Source organism: Ammospiza nelsoni, chromosome Z (genome assembly GCF_027579445.1).
Source record: "Ammospiza nelsoni isolate bAmmNel1 chromosome Z, bAmmNel1.pri, whole genome shotgun sequence".
In the NCBI taxonomy this organism is placed as follows: Eukaryota; Metazoa; Chordata; class Aves; order Passeriformes; family Passerellidae; genus Ammospiza; species Ammospiza nelsoni.
This window is the reverse complement of record NC_080669.1, coordinates 30,794,599-30,818,683: the sequence shown is the minus strand read 5'-3', so window position 1 is coordinate 30,818,683 and position 24,085 is coordinate 30,794,599. Positions and strand designations below refer to the sequence as shown.

At 37.2% G+C, this 24,085-nt stretch overlaps 1 protein-coding gene across 1 annotated transcript; it reads right to left on the bottom strand.

Annotated features, from left to right (window-relative positions):
* Window positions 1-1,156: 1,156 nt before the first annotated feature.
* On the bottom strand, window positions 1,157-22,443 carry HSD17B3 (hydroxysteroid 17-beta dehydrogenase 3). Its single transcript, XM_059493184.1, is given in 13 exon segments — window positions 1,157-1,206; window positions 1,209-1,320; window positions 1,626-1,674; window positions 1,676-1,689; window positions 3,353-3,434; window positions 4,459-4,493; window positions 6,557-6,599; window positions 7,368-7,434; window positions 7,891-8,004; window positions 13,384-13,455; window positions 19,559-19,603; window positions 22,292-22,356; window positions 22,358-22,443. Coding segments are annotated over 13 exon segments (834 nt in total).
* Between the last annotated feature and the right edge of the window lie 1,642 nt (window positions 22,444-24,085).

Genomic DNA, 24,085 nt, shown 5'->3' with positions numbered 1-24,085 from the left:
GAGAGACAGCATCAAAAATCTTACCAAAATCATACTAAATATTACTAAATTCAAGAAAAGCCTTACCCATCACATTCCTTTCATCCACTAGGCAAGTAACCCTATTCTAGATGGGTATCAAATTAATTAGGCAGGACTTTCCTTTTATAATCCCACAATGACTATGCCTGGTGATTGCATTGTCCTTGAAATAACTTTTAATAGCACCCAGTTTGATTTGACAGCCATCCAGTCAAAACACTTGTCCTCTGGATTAATTCAGCAGTGTAGAATTACTGTGCATCCTTTTCCCTGTTGCTGCCTCTTACATGCCACATTGGATATTGCAGAGCTGCTCACAGGCTCTGGAAAGAAAGAATTTTTTTTATCATTGCAGGCTTCCCAAAGCCCAGCGTGTACTTTACATTCTGAGATTTCTTTTTATCTTCTTGCAAATTTCCAAAGAAACCAAAGACACAAAACACTCACTGAAAGCATGAAAATACACTGTGAACAAGATGGAAATAAAGCAAATTATCATTTTATTAATAAGTATAATTATTGGTGACCTTTAAGATTATGTTAAAATGGTAATATAAATTTCTTAGAGCCTATATGAGGCCCACAAAAGCTTTTACTTCAGGCTTTCAGTAACCACATTTCTCTTGGAGGAAAATGTTAATTCCTGTGCCTTCAGCAAATCTGTCGCCTTTCTTACAATTTCATTTAATGCTCATCATTAACAGCTGCTGTGTATAAATATTTACTCTATTTTGTTAGCATGGTATCCAAGGAAATGATGTCTTTGTGATAGTACATTCAGGTTTTATGTCCTTCCTCTCCCCCACTAAAAACTTTTGAAATTGCTGGCCAATTTTTCTGAAGGAGTAGAGGTCTTGGAAAATTCCTTAGCAAGGTCATGAAAACAGGCAGCTGGAGGGAGGACAAAGACTAACCAGACATGAAACTAAGCTCACTCAAGGCTCATGAGCAGAGAAAACCATACCATGCTGTAACCACTACGTTTTACTTGTGTATTCCTCTCTTCATATTTTACTGGTGCCATATTAGCTCTAACAACCGATTGTCTCTTTCTCATTTAATATCCAAGGTCTACAAAAAAGTGAAAAGAGCAGGCTGAGCCCAGACAGACTTGGCTGGAGTCTTTGGAAGACATTTACACACACCCAAATTCAATCAAAATTTCACGGGTGAAACATCCAAAATCTCATCTCCAAAGGTGACATACTCCAGTGATTCACTAAGAAACTCTTCTGCTGTCTTTGTAATAACACAAGGGTTTTGGTACATTGGAGCAGAAACACCATAAGGAATCAGTATCTAAAATAAAAAAAAAATTATAACAACAGTGTAATGCCATCTAATACTTACATAAGGCACTCTGCAGAATCCCATAGCATCTGACATATTCTAACTGATGTTTGCAATGTATTAGGGCACTATATGGAATCAGTGATAGTACTATGGTGACATAAGGAAACAAGCTGCATATAGAGGGAGACAAAAATATTGTAGAGTCACCCAGCAGTTCACTGAGGACAGCTACACAACGCAGATTTAGACATCTCAAACATTCTTGAAGAATTTGCTAAAATGAAGGCTAATATGGCAAGATGCAGCAACACCTGTATGATATTTCCCTTTGCCTTATACTCCGCTTGCAGTGGTTGTAGAAGTGTTTATAAAAGCCTAGACAGAATATAACCAAACCAAACAAAACAAAACATTAGCATAGGAAGCTCAGTGCTTTCACTATCCTCAGAAATAAGTGTGAACATGTCCTTGGCACAAATGGCCTAGCATTGTACAATCTAAGGCCCAGGGCATTGGTGGGAAGCACAGAAATGAAGTTTTCAAGATGCAGTTTCTGCTGGTACACCTGGGCGAGGCTGACTCTTTCTCTGCACCAGGAAAGATGGAACCTGGCACTGTCCTGAGCTGGACATGCAACAAGTGTTACTGCAGACTGCACTGGAAGCTTTGGCACTTTAATGAAAAAGTAGAGTCCCACTTATTCTAGCTATTGTTTCATGTGGCTCTGTGCTCTGGATGATCTCTACTGTGCCAGTCGGACACTTGCACTTGTTGTTTCTTTTGCAATGAAAAGTGGAGCAAAATGAAACTCGTGCCTTCAGTATTTAGCTGGTAGCATAACCTACAGATAAATGTTTCAAAGTCAAGTATTTCTGAATTTGAAGGTAAGTTTTAGCTTCAATCTTTTAGATTTATTTAACTTTTTCTCCACACCATGAAGAGTATGCACATACTAATTTTGTGCAAATGTTGAGATTCTTTCAAGAGAGATTTTAGGAGTTAGATCTTTGAGAAATAGTCAGACACCTGATGAGGTTGAATTGCTCCTCTGTAATGAAAAATATAAAAGTAAAGAAAAAAAAAGACTGTTTTCCAAACCCATCATTTGATAGTCTTAAAACTGTAACGTCAACACTGTCATGATATTGGATGATATAATGTTGACAAGTAAAATAATTTCCCTCCAGAGGACTAAAAAAATATTACAAATGAACTAACAAAAACAAACACCAAGCCAAAACAAAAGAAACATCAAAGTCAAAAGATACCTGAGAATGTAAAAAGACAAGTAGACAACATAACCCTACTAATGTACTATATCATTTGGAAATAATGTTAAGTAAACATTTTTAAGGAACTAAAATTGTCTGGTTTTAATGAAGTTCAAATTTTGAGCAATGAGGGATCTACATAAAAGGGGAAAAAGGAAATAGAAAACTATATATTCTTACCAAGAATAGCTCTTTTTCTTTTTTTTTTTTTTTGCCAATCTAAACTTTAGCTACATTTAAGAAAATATCATTAGAATTTTTCATTTGAAGGAAACCTGAGCTGATCATGTTACTTTTGGAGTTTTACTCAAAATCGTTCATTCCTCACTTTTGTGAGTTCATGGATTCAAATTCAGAGCAAAAATTTAGGTGAAATCTATGAAGTTAGGCAACTCACCAGTCACCTACCAGAAATTTTATTCTTGGTTCCATAAGCAAAACCTAGCACTTTTGTGCATCTACAATTTTAAATAAACTACATAAATGAGCCTAGTAAAATTCATAACTTTCCAGAATGAAGACAAATTGTGAGCACAGGTATAATACTATTAATCAAAGGCAAAATCATTCCAAGAATCAGACATACCCTGAGCTGACTTCATTTACAGTGTTTCACTCATTTTTGGTTGTCAGGTATTGCTAATTTACATTACTTCATTATTTCAATGGAGCAATGCTATTTATAGTCTGACCATTTGTTATACTGATACAATGCTTTGATAAACACTTAATGGGGATTTCTTCATAAAGCAATGTGAAAGATTTACCTTAGCAGCTGAGTACGTTGTATATAATGGACAAGGGAAAGTACTCAGACCAGAGGACAGATTCAGAATTAGAACTTTCTGACTGAAATTTAATTTAAACAGTTACATTCTGTTTACACTTTACAGGATTATAGTAAAAGTATAGTAGTATATTTCTGCATGAGCAGAAAACAATTTTTTCCCCAGAAGGCATAGGTCTCCTATTATACTGTCAAATGTGCCTTCAAAAGACCCCCTTTTTACAGTTTAGTTTGGTCTAAACCAGACAGGAGTAATGTCATAAGTGAAAATTGAATGCCTGCTGCAATCAGAACCATGGGGACATTGTACATGCAATTGTACAGACAAAAAAGTCTGTCATCAGAGGAAAGTTCTTATTCTCCTAAATAATTGGCAGATCCCCTTTGCTCTTTAGCCAGCACATTCTTTTTCCTGTTCCATGGATCTGTTGCTTTAGCTTCCCCATTCACAACTCCCTGTACACATCACTGAAACCCAATGCATTTAGCAACAACAAGGAAAAACAAAACAAAACAAAATGAAAATTAAACAATAAGAAATATTTTTTTTTGCCAAAACTAAAAGCATGTACTGGCCTCTAAAATTTAGAGTATTTAACAATATTTTCTAGAAATTCCACCCAAAAAGCCAAACTTCTAGTTTAAGGACCCCATGTCTAAAATACACATAGTACAAAAAGAGGACAGAGATCCTTAATCGCACAGCTGAATTAATGTCTCTGATTAGTAATATGGGTATTTCCAGAGCTTGAAAAGCATTATTCCAAGCCAATCTACCACTCTTAGAAGAATAGATAATATATTCAAATGCTGTTTCTTGCTTTGTTAGGCCCATCACATCCTATTCTATTTCTGCCACACATTTTTAACTGGGGACAGATACATATTTTGTTTTCTGCTCTGTTCTACAATTGACTGACAATTTGTGGGAGTTCCTATACATATAATCATAGAGCAATAACAGAAGTAGAAGATATCTTACTGATTGATAGACTGTGAAGTTCAGAAGTTAATGAAAAATCCTAACTACCACTAAAGGCATTGAAGGTAGAAGCTTAACACAGTTCAAAGTTATAGAAAAAATACCTTGCTTGCCTCTGTTTCAAAACAATTTTTGTCAACTATATGACAAGTATTTTAAGAATTCTTTCAATTCCTCATCTTCCTGACAGCATTTTTGAACTGATTTTATTTTAATAACAAGTTTTTTCACTTGATCAAGCCATATATATACAGCTCAAATAGCTAAAATATGGCACATTCCACATTTTGGAAAATATTTTAGAAATGCTTGTGGCCTGAAAATCATCTGAGTTGTTGAAAAACTCCAAAGGTTATCCTTCTAAGCAGTGAGAGAGTCTTAGGTTTATTGAAAGCTTTTCAACAGTTTCTGAATTTCATAATTCTTCAACATGGAATCATAACTGCAAGGAGAAAGTCAACTCCATGTTCTTTTTGCATTTTCACTTCTGCCTCTAGCTGGATCAGAAATTGCAGAAAATCAGGAAAATATATAATTTTTTCTGCAACCAGAAAGAGCTTTAGGATCTTTTTTAGTGCTAATTATTTTATTATTTTTTCATTCTTATTTTAGCAATAGACTTAACCATGAATCTGATTTTTAAAGTGAAATTAGATTCATTTTTCAGATAAGAAATCAGCTTTTCTTCGCGCTTTTGAAGGGTATTATTGATAGGAAGCCCAAGTACCAGGAAAAAGTCATACTAACACTATGAATTGTGTCAGGACAGCAGTGTGACCTAACTTGAAAAGGGCAGTAGTGAAAAGTAGTGCAAATTAATGGCACAGTTTAATTGAATACTTGTTATTTCCTGATATTTTTTTCAGTAGTGTTATTGTGCTCAAGAGGATAGTAGGAGCAGAGTGGGGTTGACAAGGCTGAAAACACAGTCAGTCGCATCAGCTTGGATGAAGAGGAATTTCCAAATAAACATGGGAAAAGGTCTTTCTTTTGCAGTGCTGAAAATCCCACTGACATCTGTGGGAGCCAGGATACCTGGACCTCAGGCATTACACTGCGAGAAATGGTGAACGGGATCTAGCAGGAATCCAGACAGGGAGGGGAAAGGAAATCCAAAAAGATTTAAAGATTATTTGAACCTAACCATGAGGAATGCTGGTTAGGAGAATACTTTCTTCTCTGTAATTTGGAGAAAAGTGAATATTCGCGGAACACTGAAAAGGATGTGGTTGCAGCAATGGGGTAAGCAATGCCCAGGCACTGCAAAAACAAAAGAGGTTGATTCTGAAATATAGGTAACGTGGGAAATGACAAAAAGAAAAACCTCCTGTATCCAGATCAAGAGGGTACAGAATGGCATATATATATAGCATTCAGATATTGCAGATATTTCTGTTCTTTTGATACAGAAATAGAATAGATCCTATATCCTGTGAGCAGAAATGTCACAAAGCTACTTACAGAATTTGCTTCCACTGACTGGTATTACATGATTTATTATCTTAAGTCATTAAGCAGCAGTACAAATTTGGGATGTAAATTTTGAAAGCCAGAGAGGGACAAACATCTGCTGTTAATTTTCATGTCATTTTTAGAAAGACATGAAAGGCATGAAAGTCAAGGTTGAGATCTTCTGCTCATGTTCATGTTAACATGCTGCTTGCAAACAGCAGAGCAATACAAATCTTAATCAGAGTTGAAAAGCATGAAATACTAAATGTTCTTGGAGGGGAAGGAGCTGACCAAAATTAGCACTAAGGGGTAACAATACAGAATCAGGAGATAGATTCTGGAGTTTCTGTCCTGCATTGATACAAAAATATGTTGGCAAAAGAGAATTGTGACCAAAAAAAAATGCACGGTGCTAAAATTCAAACTACAGATTTACCTGTCTTGAAAATGTTAATTCTGATGGAAATCTCCCTGCATACCAAAACAAAAATGATTTGTGAAATGTTTTAAGTGTTTCAGCTGTAGTGCAAGGATGTGTTTCAACTGAGAAATTGTGTTAAGAATTTTCCAGTCAGTTCTGATCAAAATATTTCACAGGTAATAGAAACAGGTGGGTTCCTTAAATTAACACTGATAGTCCTGCTGAAAATCACTGTCTGCTGATGAATTAAATTATAATACATAGAAAAGCTAGTAATGCACTTTTTAATGAATTACACTACAGCCCCAGAACAGATAGGAAGGTGTCACATATCTACCTGGAACAGAAATAATATTGCAGTTGACAAGGTTCAGCAGGAAGCAACAAAACAGTAAACTCATCCTAAAACGAGAGTTTGACAGAAGCAGCCTGCCTGAGATTCTCTGATTTGGAAGAGAAGATGACATAAAAACTGAATGAATCCTGAGAGAAGTGCTAGGAAGATACACACTTAGAAATTCTGGCCTTTTCATTGCAAGCGATATAGAGGCAAATAACAATAAGACAATGGAGTACTTGATCACATCCTTAATCCTGTCACTCAATTCAACCACTGTAAATTAATTCCTCCACAAAGTAAACAGCACTTAAATGAGGTTTCTTTTTTCTCTCTATTTTCTTTCTTTTCTTTTTTTAAAAATTTGTTTGTTTGTTTGTTTGTTTGTTTGTTTGTTTCCACATACTTAAGCAATATGTCTCAAAAAAGCTAAGTTTTAATAACACTAACAAGAACCCAATATTTTCAGCTGTGGCTGTGAATGGACTGGACCCCATTACACTACCAGCCAGCAGGGATGAAGGGAGGTCTGCTAATCCCTGTTCCAACCAGGCCAGCTGCACTCTCCCCTCTATCACTGGATGCTTCCTGCAATTTAGCTGAAAACTACCATTCTTCTTCTCTTTCAAGCTCTTCCAAGCATTAAACCCAAATCAAAATATGCTTTTTCAGGCCCAGCTCGTTTCCAACCCAACTGAACAGTTAACACTTGCTTGTAGCAGGGGCAAAATCTGTGCCTTGTTCAATGAATTACCATTCCTCATTGTTACATTTGAAGATGAAATCTACAGAATAATCCTAATTCTTCTATGTTTGTTCCATTAAGGAAATGGCATGGAATAGGATTGTGAAGCATTCCAACATTGCTAACTAGTCAGGGAAAATACAATGTTAAGAATCAAATCTAGACAAAGTGCATAGTTCCTCTAATTAAACAAAGTGCTTCTCTTCAAGATTCACAAGATTGTGAGCTACATGTGAGGAGAAACACTGTTTAGCATTAAGTTTTGTTTTCACTGAGGTCACTGATACTGAGGGAACAGAAAAACAGACCGCTGCTAAAGCTGTTTGTGTATTGCTGCTGTTGTTTCATTTCTCTCACTATTAAAAGGATGACTTTCTTTAAAATACAAAAAAACCTTCCAAAACCCCATCTTTTCACTGTTGCTTCATGAGTCATACCAGATAATGAGCCACAGACTCATTATGTATATTTGATTTTAAGCATTGGCTAACAAGTTGTTACAACACATCATTTATACAATGGTCTGTTAAATACACCACAGCCATAAAATTCTTGTCAATTAACAGACCTTAATGACTGACCCAGAACAGCAGTATCCAAGTCCTTCAGATCTTTTTCAATGTTCTTGTACACTGAATTTTTAGTGAAATCAGCTTGTATAACCTTCACCTTTTGATCTGTGGCCAGCTCTGTAACTAAAGAAAAACCCAAAACCAAAGACCAACCAGCCAAGAAAACCTCAGTTTGCATCTACAGAGAAAGAGGGGGAGCTGTAATAAGTAATGAGAGAAACAACCAGATGTCTTGCTAAGTAATGTCCATCATACATCAAGCAATTTTTTCAACATTCTTACTCTAAGAAATAATACAACACAAGCATAACACTCCCACTCTACCCAGCTGTTTTCAGGAAAATGGCCTGGCAAATATAGGAAGGATTCAATCAATGGAATTTTTCTTACATGACCTAAACAACATTAGGTCTTGTAAGAAGAACTTTAGTCCTTCAGTAAGGTAAAGCAAAACAAATTCAGAAATAAGACACACAGGACTTCTTCCCCTTGTTATCGTAATATTTATAGATGAACACTGTCAGCATACATTAAACAAATGAATGTGGATGCCAGATCCCCTACACAAGCACAGCTTTGCTGAACAGTTTGAAATAATTTTGATGGATAAGATAAGCATTTTAACAAGTGGAACTTATCTTTTTACACAAGAGGACGGGTAAACAAGGATGGATGGGATGCAGCACTTTTTGTATTATTTTTGAAAAATTCCTTGCCTATTTTAACATTTGCCCTCTCATAGTCTGAACCTTTCTTGGGATTTTGCAGCACTGAAAGGCATTTTAGGGAGGCTATAGCTTAAATTTTACAAGGTCAATTAGAAAGGAAAGGGAAATGTGTGTGATTTTTCCAATGTCATTTCTATGCAGGAGGGGAGCCCAGCTGTACATTGCCATTTTTTTCAGGAGTTGATTTATTGCTGTTCATATTTTCAATGTAGTTTCATGAGGAAAAGAAGTAGAAACTCTTATTTACTCATTTTTAAAGGCAAGGCTCTCCTTTAAAAGGGCTCAATAAGGTCTCCTCTAACAAGATGTTCACATTGTAAATTTTTGCTACTAAACCCGCTTTCAAGTTTTATGGGCAACCTGAAATCCAGATGAAGTTTGCTGAAAAAGTGACAGGCAAAGCTTGGAAATGTCAATAGAGTATCAGATTGCAGGCTCTCTGCAAGTGGCAGGAATTCAGGTGCATACTAATGGCAAAAATTGTGCATGGCTTTTGGCAAAATGTCTCTTGCTGGCCTGTATTCTGATTTTATCATACGGAAGACAGAGAGCATTGCCTTGAATCGGAATCAGACTTGCTGAATTATTACCCAGAAATTTTGTTTCATCCATTGGTGCTCATTCACTAAGAAGAGGCCCTGTGCCAGCTCCTGTGGGAGAGCAAGGATGCAGAAAGCTGGCTTTGGGTCCAGCAGATCAATTTGCAACAAATCAGAACCTCTGTTTGAGTGGAGGATGAGATAAACTTGTTCCCTTCCAGTTGTTCCTCTTTGCCCCTCAAAGCTCTTCGCAAACTGCAAGTTTTGAACACCTTACACTACTCAAGTAATGAAGTCTAAGGAAACAGCAAGCACACTGACTGCAGATCTGAAATCTGTGCTGCATCTTGTGTGCAGTTTTAGAGGACATCTGTCTCCATGACAGAAGAAAGGAGGAAGGACTGCCCTTTTTCTTGCCCTCTTTCTAAGCTGCAGTTCTGTGTAAGAAAGGGACAAAACATCCTTTGAACCTTCAACCTATAAAAGCAACTCTAGTGGCAAATGACCCCGTCATGGTCCCAGGCTGGGTGAATGGTGAAACTATAAATAAAAGGACATTGTGAGTGTAAATGCAGTGAGTGGGAAAGAACAGAGCAACAGCTGGAGCAGACACCTACAGTGACCTTCTGTTTGAAGAGCTCTATAAACAAAACGAGATGGTCTTAAAAAGTATAGTGATGTTGTGGCCATCCTTCTCGTGGGCAATCAGAAGGGCAGCCAAAACTACAGCAACATAAAAATGAGGATCAAACAAGCCATTTGGACTTTCTCTGCAACTCCTTGTCTGTACAGAACTGTATGCCTGCAACCAGCACTGTCAGCCAACAAACAAGTACTCCAGATGGCTTTCCTCCATCTCTTATAAGAATAAACCAATATATTAAAAAACAATAAAACTCTCATGCTGACAAATGAATTACCCAGGGATAGCTCTTCAGAAAATTATAGCAATTCTGCAAAGGAGAGAGCCAAAAAACAATTTCCAATGTTTCTTATGTCTCTCCCTCCCTATGACAGATTTATGATAGTCTTTGAAGATTCAAGCCATTACATCTCTGTTTAAAAGTCCTAAGTGTCCTAGAGTAAAAAGCCTAGCTTTTCAAACACCAGGACAGTTTATTGTCTTTTTTCTTCTTTAAAATTTTTTATTCTATTTTATTTTGAATCATGGAGTAAAAACTAATTTAAGGAAAATTAAAAGTGGAACCAACTCAGTTAGTTCAATGTGTTATAAGATGTATTTCTTAGACTTTTACATCTAACTTCTTCTGGCCTTAGACCACTTGGGAATCTGCTGTCAGATAGGATAATGTGCTGCTTTTTGAAATTTACCGAAAAGATAATAAATCAGAATGAAGTATGAAGTTGTTTAGGATATACAGCATTCCAGAATCACTCCCCTCCTATTTAGATAGTTTAGAGAGTTACAAAAATGTTCTGAAAATCAATGTAGCAAAATGAATGCCCAAGAACTGATCTTGAAAGGCCTTCTTGAAGTACTACAGCAACATTTGAATATAAAGAGAGAAGCACTAAATCTTAGGCGGTGTTCATATTCAGTGGAAATTTACAGATAGGAGAGTAAATTGAGGAGTTTACCTTAAGGGACCAGCAAGACACAACAGACAGTTTTAAATGTCCTTTTAGGATGCAGAAAGGCTTGTGAGATGAGTTGTTTTATGCTAGTCAGTGAACTCACTATGTTACCTGCTTATTTCTTGGAGCAGGCAGGACAAGAGCCAGAGGACACAGCAGAGCAGATTGGAAACTCAGCCTATAGCAGGGAGGACAGCTGAATGAATTAGCATCTTCACAGGTCTTTGTGGGAGTAAGGTATATTTTGTCCTTGGCTGTGTGGGTTCCTTTTTTATTCACTACTTAATTCTATAGTAGCCGACATAATTTCTGTATAGTTTCCTGCATCACCAAATCCAAATTCATTAACTGTGTTCTCTGCTAATCTAAAGTGCTACAGCTGTATTTTTATTGTATCTGAGGATGACATACCTTATTTTTCATTTAAAAAATACTTGTTTCTACTAAAAAACCACAAAAACAAACAAACAAAAAACCACCAACAAAAGAAAAAAAAAACCACAAACCAACCCCAAAACAACCAATCAGAACAAATAAAAAAATAAAATCAAACCCTACAAACCCCAACCACACTTGTGCTGAGGAATTTTGTATCTTGCAGAAGTGGATTTGTTTGTTTGTTTGTTTATTTGGCTTTAACAACAGTATGGTACAGATCCTTAACATATAAATGGATCCTAAGGGAGTATTTTGCAAACAGGACCTAGCTCTGCCTGTACAGCTTGCTCAGGAAATGTAAGCAGAAGAAATGAAACAGGACTGCAATTAGTAGCATTCCATAATTTCTCATCCCCTGGTATTGTGGCTTGATCAATGTTTCACAGCCACAGTACTGAATGTGTTAAATGAGCAGTATACCTGTGCTAGTGATTCTGTCTGCCCTCTGTAACACCTACTTTGGTATTTTTAATCTAATTTTAAAAGAGCTTTCCAGTCTGAATGAATGGAAATCCAGTTTTCAATTCCAGTGTGTCTTTGGAGAAATGTTTTTCTTACTGTGGATTTCTGCCGGCTCCAGCTCTGAGTGCTGTTCTCAGGCACACCTGTGGCCCACAGAACTTGGAAAGCCAAACATTGAGATGTCTGTAATTACCCACAGTTTAGACTCCTTTAATTTATAGCACTCACTATCCAAACAGATGTGGCAGTATAATTAGGCAAATAATACAGTCAGTTTGAAAATGGAGCCACTGTATTTTTCTCTCTTTCCTTTTGTTCATGCCATCTATCTGTTACTAAGATACTAATTTCCAACCTGACACAATAAATAACAAATGACTCACTCTGGACTTCAGCTAAAACTTGCTGAAAACAATTGAAACACCTCACTGGGATTTGTCACCTATTTCAGCAAGTTGTGGGAAAGGCTATGACCACAACCAGGTGGAACACTGTCTAAATCTCATCAGTGTAGCCTGATTTCTGGGGTCACACAACACATCTCCCCACACCTTGGATTACATGGATAACACTGCTGCTGTCAGTGAAGCTTGGAGCTGTCACTGAGCAATTGAAAAGCCATGGATGTGTGCAGAAGGTGTAGGAGTGTTTGCAGGACAGGCAAGTCCTTCATTGCATGCTGCTACACAGTGCAGAGCAGTATGGCCTCAGTCAGGAAGGTGTCCAGTTGGTGGCCTTGTACTCAGTCAAAGTGTGGAAGAATTTACAGCTGTCCTTGTCAGATACCCCTTTCTTTCCAAAGAAAACAAGCCTATCCAGCCCACCAAAAAAAAAAAAAAAAAAAAAGGAAAGAGAGAGGCACGTTGGATAGAAAATTTCTGGGTCCATTCCTTGATTTTGGTAGCTGCAGGTTGAAAACAAGTCTGCCACATCCCAGACAGATGTGCTGCTCTCTTAGTTAACTTCCCTGGACCTGATGGTACTCTGCTGGACTCAGCTGCTAAGCCTTCTTAAGTGAAAGTCTTTCCAACTTGTATAGATATAGTCTTGGGTTGACACATACTTTTAAACATGTAAATCAAGGAGTCTGCTGGATAGAAACCATGTATAGAAAAAGAGACAGTGGAAAGAATGATTTTCATTCTAGCAATCTGTAAAGTTAATGGAGGATAAAAACTCATTTGACTCCTAAATAAATTCTAACTGTCAATCTTAAAGTATTTATACAAGACATTCACCAGGATTAATGGTTAATTTCCTTTGAAGAAAAGAAAGGGAACATTAATTCTAAAGGCACTCTATTTAACTGTTTCATCAAGAGCCAAATGTAATTTGAAAGCCTTAAAAAACCAACCAACCAACCCACCAACCAACCAAAAAACAAACCTGGTGCTTTGATTTTGTTTTTAGTCCTCCTCTGCTCTGTTCCAAGAACTACTTTAAAGGTAATCTATTTATCTGTATTTACAGATTTTTGAGGGCAGTTAAAGGCAGTAAAGAACACACATTCACTTTTTTTTAGCCCATTACACTCTTTGAAAGTAAGCATATATTTTAGAGTGATCCATGTCTAGAAGAACTCAAGGGACAGAGTAATATAAAGATGTTCTTAGTATTGGAGAAATACTTGGAGGTACAGCTGTAGCAATATCCAGCAGCCTGCTGTGCTAGATAACAAGGGAAAAGATTTGCAGTTCCCTGTAAAGCCAGCCTGGTAAATGGGAGGATAATTTTGAGACAAATGCTTACCAAATTCATTTTTTCAAAAGTTCTCCTTATCATCACTATAGTTAATTCACCTCTTGCCAGGTACAAGAGAGGAATATAAAATTGTTAAGAAATAGTAAGACAAGAAGGATCTTTCAATTTTTTACAAAATTTTTTGTAAGTTTTGCAAAAACAGTAATAATGAATTTTGAAATTGTTTTCATTCACCTGTCACTTGCCTAATGGATAAACAACAGAAGTTAAAATCAGGCCAAAAAATAATCAGTCTTCTAGAGACTTCCAGAATATTTTCTTCACTGCATAATTTTGGACCTTTACAAAAAAAAATATACTGGACAACAATCAAATCCCAATGATATGAAAAATAAAAATAATTTGAGCCAAATTCAAATAAATGAAAGTCTGCAGGGAGTGAAAATCACATGGAATTTCTCAGAAACACAGTTTTAGTTTTAGTTTTAGTTTTAGTCTTAGTTTTAGTTTTAGTTTTAGTTTTAGTTCTATTTCTATTTCGGAGCCTAGTCATGCTGCTGGCTTTCCAGTCATTTCGTAGCATCACCTTCCATCATCATTTTTTTTCCTGAGGAAGTACATTAAGCCTATTGAATTGAAGGCCCAACAGTTAGAAAATATTTGGACTTTAATAATTTTCACTGAATATAAATTAGATCTGATGCAGGTTTGATGGATAAATTTTAACTGTTTTTTTCTTATTTTTTAATTAGATGCAAATTTAAAAGAACTAAATATTAAAAAATCAAAGGAAAAAAAGGTGAATTATAGACATAAACAGTCAAAATAGAGTCACAAAAATGTACATCCACAAAGACGTTTGCAATAGTTGGAATTCTATAGCTGCAAACACTATTTAATGTAACGATCCATTTATGGTCAGTTTCATGTAACCATGTGCAGAACAAACATAGAATGGTTTTCTCCTGATTTTCGGAGGCCCCCCATTCCCATCAGATTTTTAGGCAAAGTCAGAGAAAGGGCCGTGGCCCCATTTTTTGAAATGAAGTTATTAACAATTGTCAGCTGAGCTGAGTTTATAAAGAAAGATAAAACTAAAACTAGAAAAATGCCTGCGAGAGAAAGGAGAAAAAGAGCTAAATTAGCCATCACAAAACATTAAGTTTGTATCATCTGGAAGAACTTTCTGATTTGCTTAGAAGAAGAAATGACTGCCAAAGACCACCCACTGAAGGTCTATTCATTTCTATAGCTGACTCACTGCAACACTTTCTTCTTAAACTATTTGAGGAAACAGTTTGTCCTGTTGGGTTCTCATGAGGCAATGCAGAGAATGTTAAGAAATAAGGACCTTTGCTCAAAAATTTTCTCCATCAAGAGTACAAGGGGATATTGCCCTGCTAAAGGCATCAGCCACAACCATTTGCATATTCAGCCTTTCTCACAATTCTGTATTGCGTAGATCCTCTAACATAATTGATCAGGGCTCCAAGGGCACCTGCACAGACTGGGGTGCTTTGGGTTTTCAGAAGTCTGCTTTAAGTACTCCACTTGAAGCTCTCAAGTAGTGAACTATAATTGCCTACACATTGGTAGATTTTCCATTGTCTGTAAGGAATTTGACTCAAGGCATTTTCAGTCAGAGATATGGTCTCTGTTTCCAGGGTCTTTCCAGTTGCTCCTTTCTGTCATTTGGGGGTGTTTGCACAGGGATTGTTTAGACTTTTGCATCTTCAGACCCAAGACAAATTGCCAGCCATATAATACACAAAATAAAAAAAGTTCTGCTTCACTGGGTTTCTCAGTATCATACATTTTTCACTGTATGTCATTTGATAGAAAACCCCCTCCTAAAACCTAACTATAAAATTATTCTTACTGCTAAGGTTGCATTGTATTTCACCTAAAAGCACATATTTAGAGCAACCTTATGAAAGTGTTACCTATCAGGTGAGAGGAACCTCTCTTGTTGCTGTGCACCAGGCTAACCAGAAGTCAAGGCAAAGGAAGTCTCTAGTCTCTTTTGATTAGTCTCTGACTAGTCTCTTTTACTTCCTCATCCACATAGAAAATGTGTATCCTTTCCAGAAACAGGTTTTGTAGAACATTGTAATTACCATGAGATACAAACAGACCCTCGAGCAAACAAACCAATTTTGCTTAGAATTCCCTGGCCATCTGCAGGAAAGGTTAAACCTGGCTTAATATTTCAAATGATGGTAACTTTTAGTGTTGATGTCTTTAGCACAAAGAATTTTCCTAATATACAAAGGCTTTGATGTTAAAGAATGGTGTTTCCCTTCTCAGTAAAGAATTAGCACTGGCTCCCAGCCAGTGTGTAATGGGAAGCTGCATATGTTAGGAAATCCTGACTCCCAGTGGCAAAGGACTAAAATGCTTCTGAGACTCAAGTCTGCCTAAATGTAAGAACATTATTAACAACATCAGCCACAAAGAATCATGACAACTAAGCATTTAGAAATAGGGCTAATGATAAAGAAAATTCAAGCACACTGGGATCTCAAAAATGCATGATTGAAAGTTCAAACCTACATTAAACAAGTATTACATCCCTCTGCATTTTGTAGCATGTGTTTACAGCTCAGTCTGAATTGATTTTTTAAACAATAAAGCTTTGTGAAAGGCGAGATAGGTTTAAATTCAAACCATGACTGCTTCTGCATGTGACTGCTACATTTACCTTGAGAAATTCCTTATATTCTACATGGGTTATTAGATGTAATAATTTGAAATCCTTATTAATGCTTTGTGTAATCTGTAGCTGCCTACAGTAATCTTCAACTTCCTAGAGAAGAGACTCTTCCCTAGGACTGTACTGATATGATCCATGTTTCACCTTTTGTCTTTCTTTAACTGGGATTCAGAACTGTAGGGTCCCTACAAATCAAAAAGTCATTCATTCTGATTCAAATATTTCAACCCTGGTTTTGTTCCAGCAGACCAGAACTGAGATGACAGAGCAGGATGATCTAGCAATTTTCCTGCTAGCTCTGCATGATCTGTGCAATGCAAGGACAATAGCAGTATTTCCAGGAATAAATCCAAGATCAAGTGGAGAAAATACAATACTTTGCAACCAGGACAGGAAAATTAAGATCATATTTAACAGGTATTATACTGCTGGTAATACTACCCAGAATTTCAGGACAAGAAACAAATATTTAAGATTTAAGGAGCTGTTAAATTAGGAAATGTATTAATTTTAAATGAATGTGGTCTGTCTCAAAATGGTCTGCTGAAACACTGATTGAACACAAGCACTGGCCTAACTTATAAGAGAATGATGACCTATTAACAGTAGCAAGAATGGTGACCACATGAGCCAAAACACACCCTGCTTATGCCCTGACATCACATGAGAAGGGTGAAGAGGCCAAGCCATAAATCTCAGAGTATGCCATGGCCTTGTCTATAAACCCAGTATGTCTGAGGTGCTACGTCAGTAACAGGTGGTAAAGCACATCTGTAGTTACTACACCACAAAAGCAGAACAAACAATACTACATCAGTACCTGAAATGCTAGTCCTTGAGTAGAGATGTGACAGACCAGCAGCAGACTCACAGATGACTTACTTTTCTTTCTTCTTGGAAGTCTGGTGAGTTTAAATCCTACCAGCCCAAGAACTCATGGACCAAGTGTAACAGAAGCCTGGCTTTTCAAGTACGTACAGCAAACTAGATCCAAAATTCCAGCACTCTGACATCACAGCAACCTGTTAAAAGGTCAGGGTCTTCATCTTCAAGAAGGTCAGTCATTCAAAACAACTGATCTATTCAAAATACATGTAGAGCCTTCAGGGAAGCCTGGATAATCATTCAGAAGAGGATAAACTTGAGTTCCACATTTGCCTCTCAAACAAGCTTGCGAAACAAAAGGTCTGTGTCCTGGCATCAACAATGTAGTGTTCTGAGACCTCACGGCTGCCAGGTTCTTCATACAGCCCCAGGCAGCTTTTGAGCTTAAGAGACTTTGTGGAGTCCTGTATCTAGGCATAAACCCTGGAAATAGGAGTATGGAACCTGTAGATACTGTAATCTGTCTCTGGACCTCTGCCTGCTGAGTTTTATCCAATGAACCACTCACTGGGATCTCTACATAAAACTAAACACAGGAAACCTCATTCCACCAGACTTCCAAAACACAAAACCAGCTCTCCTAAGAATCTTGTAGCATATGCTACAAAGTGTGGAGTCCGTAAATTAGTTGTGTCCCATGCCTGAGCTGAGGGCATCAGAAAGAAATTCATCACTTGACATCAGAACTCAAACTCTATAAGACTGTGTCCATCATACAAGGCTTGCCTTCACATCAGCACATAATGCCAGAGGAACCTACACCAGAAGAATATCAGAAAATTTTGCATCCTGACATCAGAGCAGCAAGACAGCAGTACTGAGCCAGAGCCTCTGAAGACATACAAATATTAAAACAGAAGGATCAGATTTATTTATCTACAAGCCACACACAAGTGTGTGCTTCTACTTCAGCCAGCAAGATGATGCGCCAAACTATGAGTTTGCGTTGTGTGGGCTTGGGGTCTATCCCACAGAGCAGTAGCTGAGCGCAGCTTCAATCAAAGGGACCACCTGGAGAGGATGGTACATCTCAGCATGGAGAAAGATGACTTTCAGTCATCCCACAAATGCCAAAAATAATGAACAAATGTTCCACAGAATCTATCCAGCTCTAGCCAAGTTTAAAAGGAGAACAGCAGTGGGTTTACTTTTTCTTATGGCATAATGCAGCCATTCACATGTTATAGCTGGCCATTTAATGGGATTTATTCTTGCATAACCCATACAGCCCAAACAAAGCAGAACAATGACAAGCTCCAATCTAGACATTTACAGGTTCTTGCGGCCTTCGCATGGATAAAATATCACACAGAAAATTAGTTCCGCTTCATAAACAGAGGACTTCACCCAGAGACATGATAAAAATGTTTGATACCTGCTCCCCCTGTATTGATCCCATCTCATTCCCCTTGACCTATATATTCATCAGACCCATCCCATTTACTAATTAATACTGCAACTTAGTGAGTAGACAGGAAATAGCATTTTCCCTTCTCTCACATGGGTTTTTTCACAACTATGCCAAACGTTAAACTCTAATACCTGGTATTTGTCTCTAATACCTGGTATTTGTCTTTGAGTGTTCTACATTCAATGCTCTTTCAAAAGTAGTTATTGTATGGCCATTCCCAACAATGGCAGTCATAATGGCAGTCTAGGTGTTTAAACAATGCATAATGGCAGTCTAGGTGTTTAAACAATGCATAATGAAAATACTAGTGCAGAAACCTTCTAAATCAATTCAAATTTTTTTTCTTTTCCTGTGAAATACATTTTATAATCTATGAGCAGAAGGCATCGCATCTAAGCTCTTGCATGTTACAGGATGTTCTTTGCCACCCAGTCACCTCAGCCTTGAAGACAGCAACTCTTGATTCATTGCTGTTTAGCTTCTAGAAAGGGAGGCACTTTAGAAAGAAGACACCAAGGAGAAAATATACTGCTCAGTCACAATCAATAATAGCAGGGCTGGTACAACACAATACAAGGCCAGCCTGCCCTCAGCGCTGACCATCATGGGTTAATGCAAAGTACTGCTGCAGTGACTCTGCACAGCAGCAGCTACAGGGACAGCACAAAGACCCTCTTCCTCCTGCAGCCTCCTAGAGCTCCTGATTCTAAATTAAACCATTTGGATTACTTATACTTTCCATAACTTGTAGTTTATATTCATTTATACAAGTTTCTCCCTTATTGGTTATTTCAGATAAGACTTTCAGTATGTGTTTGCAAGTGTAAAGGCTACAAAATTACATTTTGTGTGTTAATACTGGACCAGCTCATTGCAGATTAGCTGTGAAACTGGGAGAAAAGGGACAATTTAGGAGACCTCCTTCTCTGGACAGACAATGGGCCCTCTTTTGAATCACGCATTTTAGTTCCCTGGTTTGATGAGACCACTGAGCCGCAAATGACCTTCCTCTGAAATGCACCACTTGTTTCCTTTCAGAATCTGATTAAAGCTATTCTGGTTCTACATGAGAGAAAGATTAGGACCATGTTTGTCACAGTAACTTTGAATTCTAGAATAATTTTACTAATTTGAAGACACTGATGGAGGGATAGCAATTGTCATTTTGTTAAGGTAAAACGAAAGGTAGGCAATCTATTTTACCCAAAGGAATATGCTTTTCCAATCCCATCTCCTGCTCCTGTGATGACTGGAGAAAGCAAAAATGATACAGATTACATTTGGATCTCTGAATTTCTGAATTGTTCAATCTTCATCATCTGCATTTCCTGAATTATACAACCTAAATGTCTCAACTGAAGAATAGAACCAGTCTCCTAATATTTTTCCTTGTGACCAATGCATCTCTTAGTTCATTCAGCACTTTTTGTCATTAAAGCAAATCTCTCCCCAAGGTAGTCCATGTGGTACAGGAGGTAGCTATTACTCTCATTTTCAGTGATGTCCATAAGCAACAAGTCAATTGCTGAAGAGCTGGCAGAATTTTCTTCCATGTATGTATTTTCACAAGTTCTGTTTTGCAAGCTTTGAATTTATATGCTGGTGGCAGAATGGTAGGAGATAAAGACCACCTGAAACTGATACAACAATTTCTCACACAAGACTTCTGTCTGTAAGGAAAGATCACATCAAACTTGCCGCCACCTATAAAATGCTCTTTCTTCAGAGCTGTACTATTCTGTTTACTTTTGGATTTAGTCTTACTATGAAAATAAACAAATCCTGGCATTTGTAAAGTACCCTGAACTTTAAACACTATGCATATAAATAAAGAGAGGAACTATAAAAATAAAAATTCTTAACACCTTAGAAATAAAGAAATAACCAAAGCAGTTCCAAGGTAAACCTGGCAAGGTTTAGAGCAAATGAAAAACTAGTCAATATAAAAAAAATGTGGATTAAGGACTTTTGTGTCAACAGAGATACAGAAAGCAAAGTGGTTTTGAATGGTTAGGTGTTGCCAACAGAAGAACATTTATTCTCTGATTTCACAGGGAAATGAGATCCCAATAAAGGAGCGGTTTCCTAACAGACCTGTAAATGAAAAGTGAAGAGTCTGTTGAGAAACAAGCTTCCACATGCTGTGGCAACTCAGCACATCACTCCGGATGTCCAGAGTTACAGAGACAACCCTTGGGGGGGGGGCTCGGAAATCCTGGAATGTTGCCAGAAGCGCCTGGTGGTTGGACTTTGACCCTGCAAAGGATGTGCCACCTGTTTGAGGACAAGAGAGTCACTTGGAAATGAACGGTGTAAGAATGAAGTATTTACAGGGTGAAAATATAGATTTTGGGATTTTGGTACAGGGGGGTTATGGAAACAAGATGGAGGAATCAGGGCGTGTCTTGTCCTTCTTCTTTCCTCTTCTTGTCATCCATTTTCTGTGGTGATGTTGGCGCTTTGGGATTGGTCCTTGGTGAAGGTACACTTGCTAATATGGATGAAAGGTATTGGGAAATAAAGGTAAATATGATGTATGTAGTCTTTAGTATAAAAATAGACGACCACCCAGCAGGAGGGCAGAGTGCCCTTGGCTGCCTTGCTGGTCAGACCTCTGTTGGGCTGAAAGAAAATTTTGTAGGTAAGAAATAATAACAATTCGAAAGCTGAAAATCTGAAGAGTCCAGACTCGTCCTTTGAAGCACGGGCTGTCCCAAGGCCATCCTACGCGTGACCATGCAGAGAAGAACAGCCAGAGCGGTCAACATGCCAACTTTAATTTTCATGATTTTCAGAATCTCATGTGCCACATGATAACACAAATTATCTGAGCCTTATAAATTTTATTGGGGCCAGAAGACTTTGTTTATAGAAACACAGCATAAAGGTTCATTGAAAGAAACAAGTCTTCCAACCTGAAGAGAAAAGAAAGATTCTACACAGCAAGTTCCACATGCTGTTCTTCATCTCATACACAGAAGGGAGGTCTTTGCCTCACTTAAGTCAAAATGAGCCCTATGCACTGCCTTAGAAGTGTGTGGTATTCAGGCAGGTCTTCTACAGGAATAGATTTATTTTATTAATCCACTAGAAGATGTGGTAGTTAAACATATATTTAATAATTAATTATATATTTAATTGATGTATTTTATGTATTTATAATTTTGTATATTTTGTCCCATCAATTCTAATGCAGGAAGAAGGAATCAAATACAAGTCTACTGTTCAGGTAATTTCTTAACAACAAGCTGCCATCAGCAACACTGGCAGCCAAGGAACTCAGGAGCTGTTCATCCCTGCTTTATACTTATCATCTAATGAGCTTAAGAAACACATGAATAATCAATAGGAAGAAGCCGATGCTTGTTAAACTCTGTGTTATTCTACAAGAATGCATACTATCTTAGAAAACACTGCCAACTTGCAGCTTTTGAAGATTTTAGACTAAAGTAAATTTAGTTCATTAATGGTATCATTAAGGATAGGTCAGTAATTTGGAAAAGAACACACTGGAATGACATCAGCAGGAACAAGAGAAGTTGCTTTGAAGATTGGAGCACATATGCTAGACATAAACTAGCAGCTTCACAGACCAGAAAACTGAGGATCTGGGCAATGCCACTAAAATAAAAGCATTTGCAGCAGAGAGAAAACAGCAGAAGTAGCAACAAGGAAAGAATTCACAGCTACACACCAGGGTGTGAACTGTTACCAGTCTGACCAGTTTTCTATTCTCCCCAAGTACACAAAACCTTCAAGTTCATAAACCCAAAGCTTTAGGAGAAAAGAAAAAGGAACCAAGCAAACCATATATATCAGAAACTGTGTTTCATTCTGAAGGAACAGGGTAGAAAAAATACAAGGAAAACCATTCCTGATTAGTTATGTAACAATCCACCACCCAATTACAAGCAGAAAGTGAAGCAATTTCCTTTACCTGCCCATTCTCCCATTGACTGAAAGAAAATCTAAGGCAAAGAACTTCAGACATATGGAAAAGTCTCTCATGAATCTGATGCATTTTATCAGAGTACACAAACAGATCAGAGCCCCAACAAGACTGAGTAGCTGATGCTGGAACACTTCCATGGTGAGAGAAGGTTGTGAGCTTGTATGAATAAGACACTCTCTACATGGAAAATGCCTCCTTCCAGCCCACTGTTAGTCTCTGAGCCTTGGAAGAGAATTTAGAGGATGAATCAAGTCACATGATTTCATTTTCCAGGAAATGTCCAGGATATAGATTAGCATAACATCACTACATTACACCCACTTTTGTAAATTATTGAGAAAATCCAAACTAAACAATGATTTCTGATGTTGGCCTCAGGGGAAAGGTTTCACTTCTTTTCTGGAAACTACATAAACCCAAAAAACTAATTTTATTGCCATCGTTTACCATTTATAGAGACCAGAGATGTATCTAAACCAAACCCTTAAAAAAGAATACCCCAAATAGAGATCAACACTACCTCTTACAGTGAAGAGTTAAATTGTGGCCCAGACGTTTTCAGGACAAAGTCACACTGGAACCAGAAAAAAAGATTTATCATGTTACATTACTGACACCTTCAGATAGAAACCCATAATTGTGCAGATGCTTTTCAAGATAATGTCTGAATCACAAGGAAGGTAATACTAGCTTATCTGTAACAAGAAGATAAAAAATCATTACTGTCTTAGCTTAACAACAAACCAGTTTCCTCACACTAAAGCGGTCTTAATTTTCCTCTCAGGGCTAACCTCATAAGTAAGCCAGACCAAACAAATAAAAAAGGTTTGAATATTACATTTAGAAAAGTATTTACAATCAATCACGAATAACCCAAAAAATCACTCACTGTTCAAGGAAGACTTTAAATTTGAAGAGGTATCATTATTTTCTACATGTAAAAAATAATGCTGAATACCTCTTTTAAAATAATGCCCCCAAAATTTAAAAGAATTCCTTCTATTTAATGATGGAATCAAAACACAATCTTCCACAGCTGTCAGTCTTCTATTCTGGACTTGTATGTTTCCATTTTCTTTTCCTGTGGTTGGTAATGAGTCTCAGATAGGTCTACAGAGTCACAGGCCCAATATAAGTAAATTAGGTCAAGATAATGAGAAGAAAATTAATAAATTCTTAAGTATGTGAAGAATTGTTCAGTCTAAGTGGTTTTTTTCTGAGGTAAGTTCTTTTTTGCCTCTCTGACTTCCACAGGAATCACTGCAAAAAATTTACACAGTGAATAGGTAGGAAGTCGCTTGGGTGATCACATTTCTTCATTAATCTCACTTCACTACAGTGTTAAAAGAAGCCCCACAAAATTTAGAGCATGAACAGATCAATGCACAGGACAACTTTTTTTTCTGGTCCAGTAATGATTTTTCTTTGTATGTTTCTTTGTAAATATACCCTGGCACCTGTAATGGTATTAATGCCATATTTAAAACCTTAAGTTCATTAATATGAAATCTGTAGAAAAGTAAGCAGCTGTATCCTAAAAAATCAGTTTTAGGTTTCTATCTTAGTAAGACACAATTATTGATGTTCTGGGTGAAACAGCCATACAATTTCCTAAATTCTAATATGATAGTTGTGTCTGGTTGAGCCCATATTGCCAGAATTTTAATCAGCAAATTTACTGAAATCAACAGTATCTCAGACACAGAGGAAAACAGAAAGTGACTGAAGCTGAATTTCTTTGCGAAAGTATACAAGCAATTGCAAGTACTTCTAGATAGT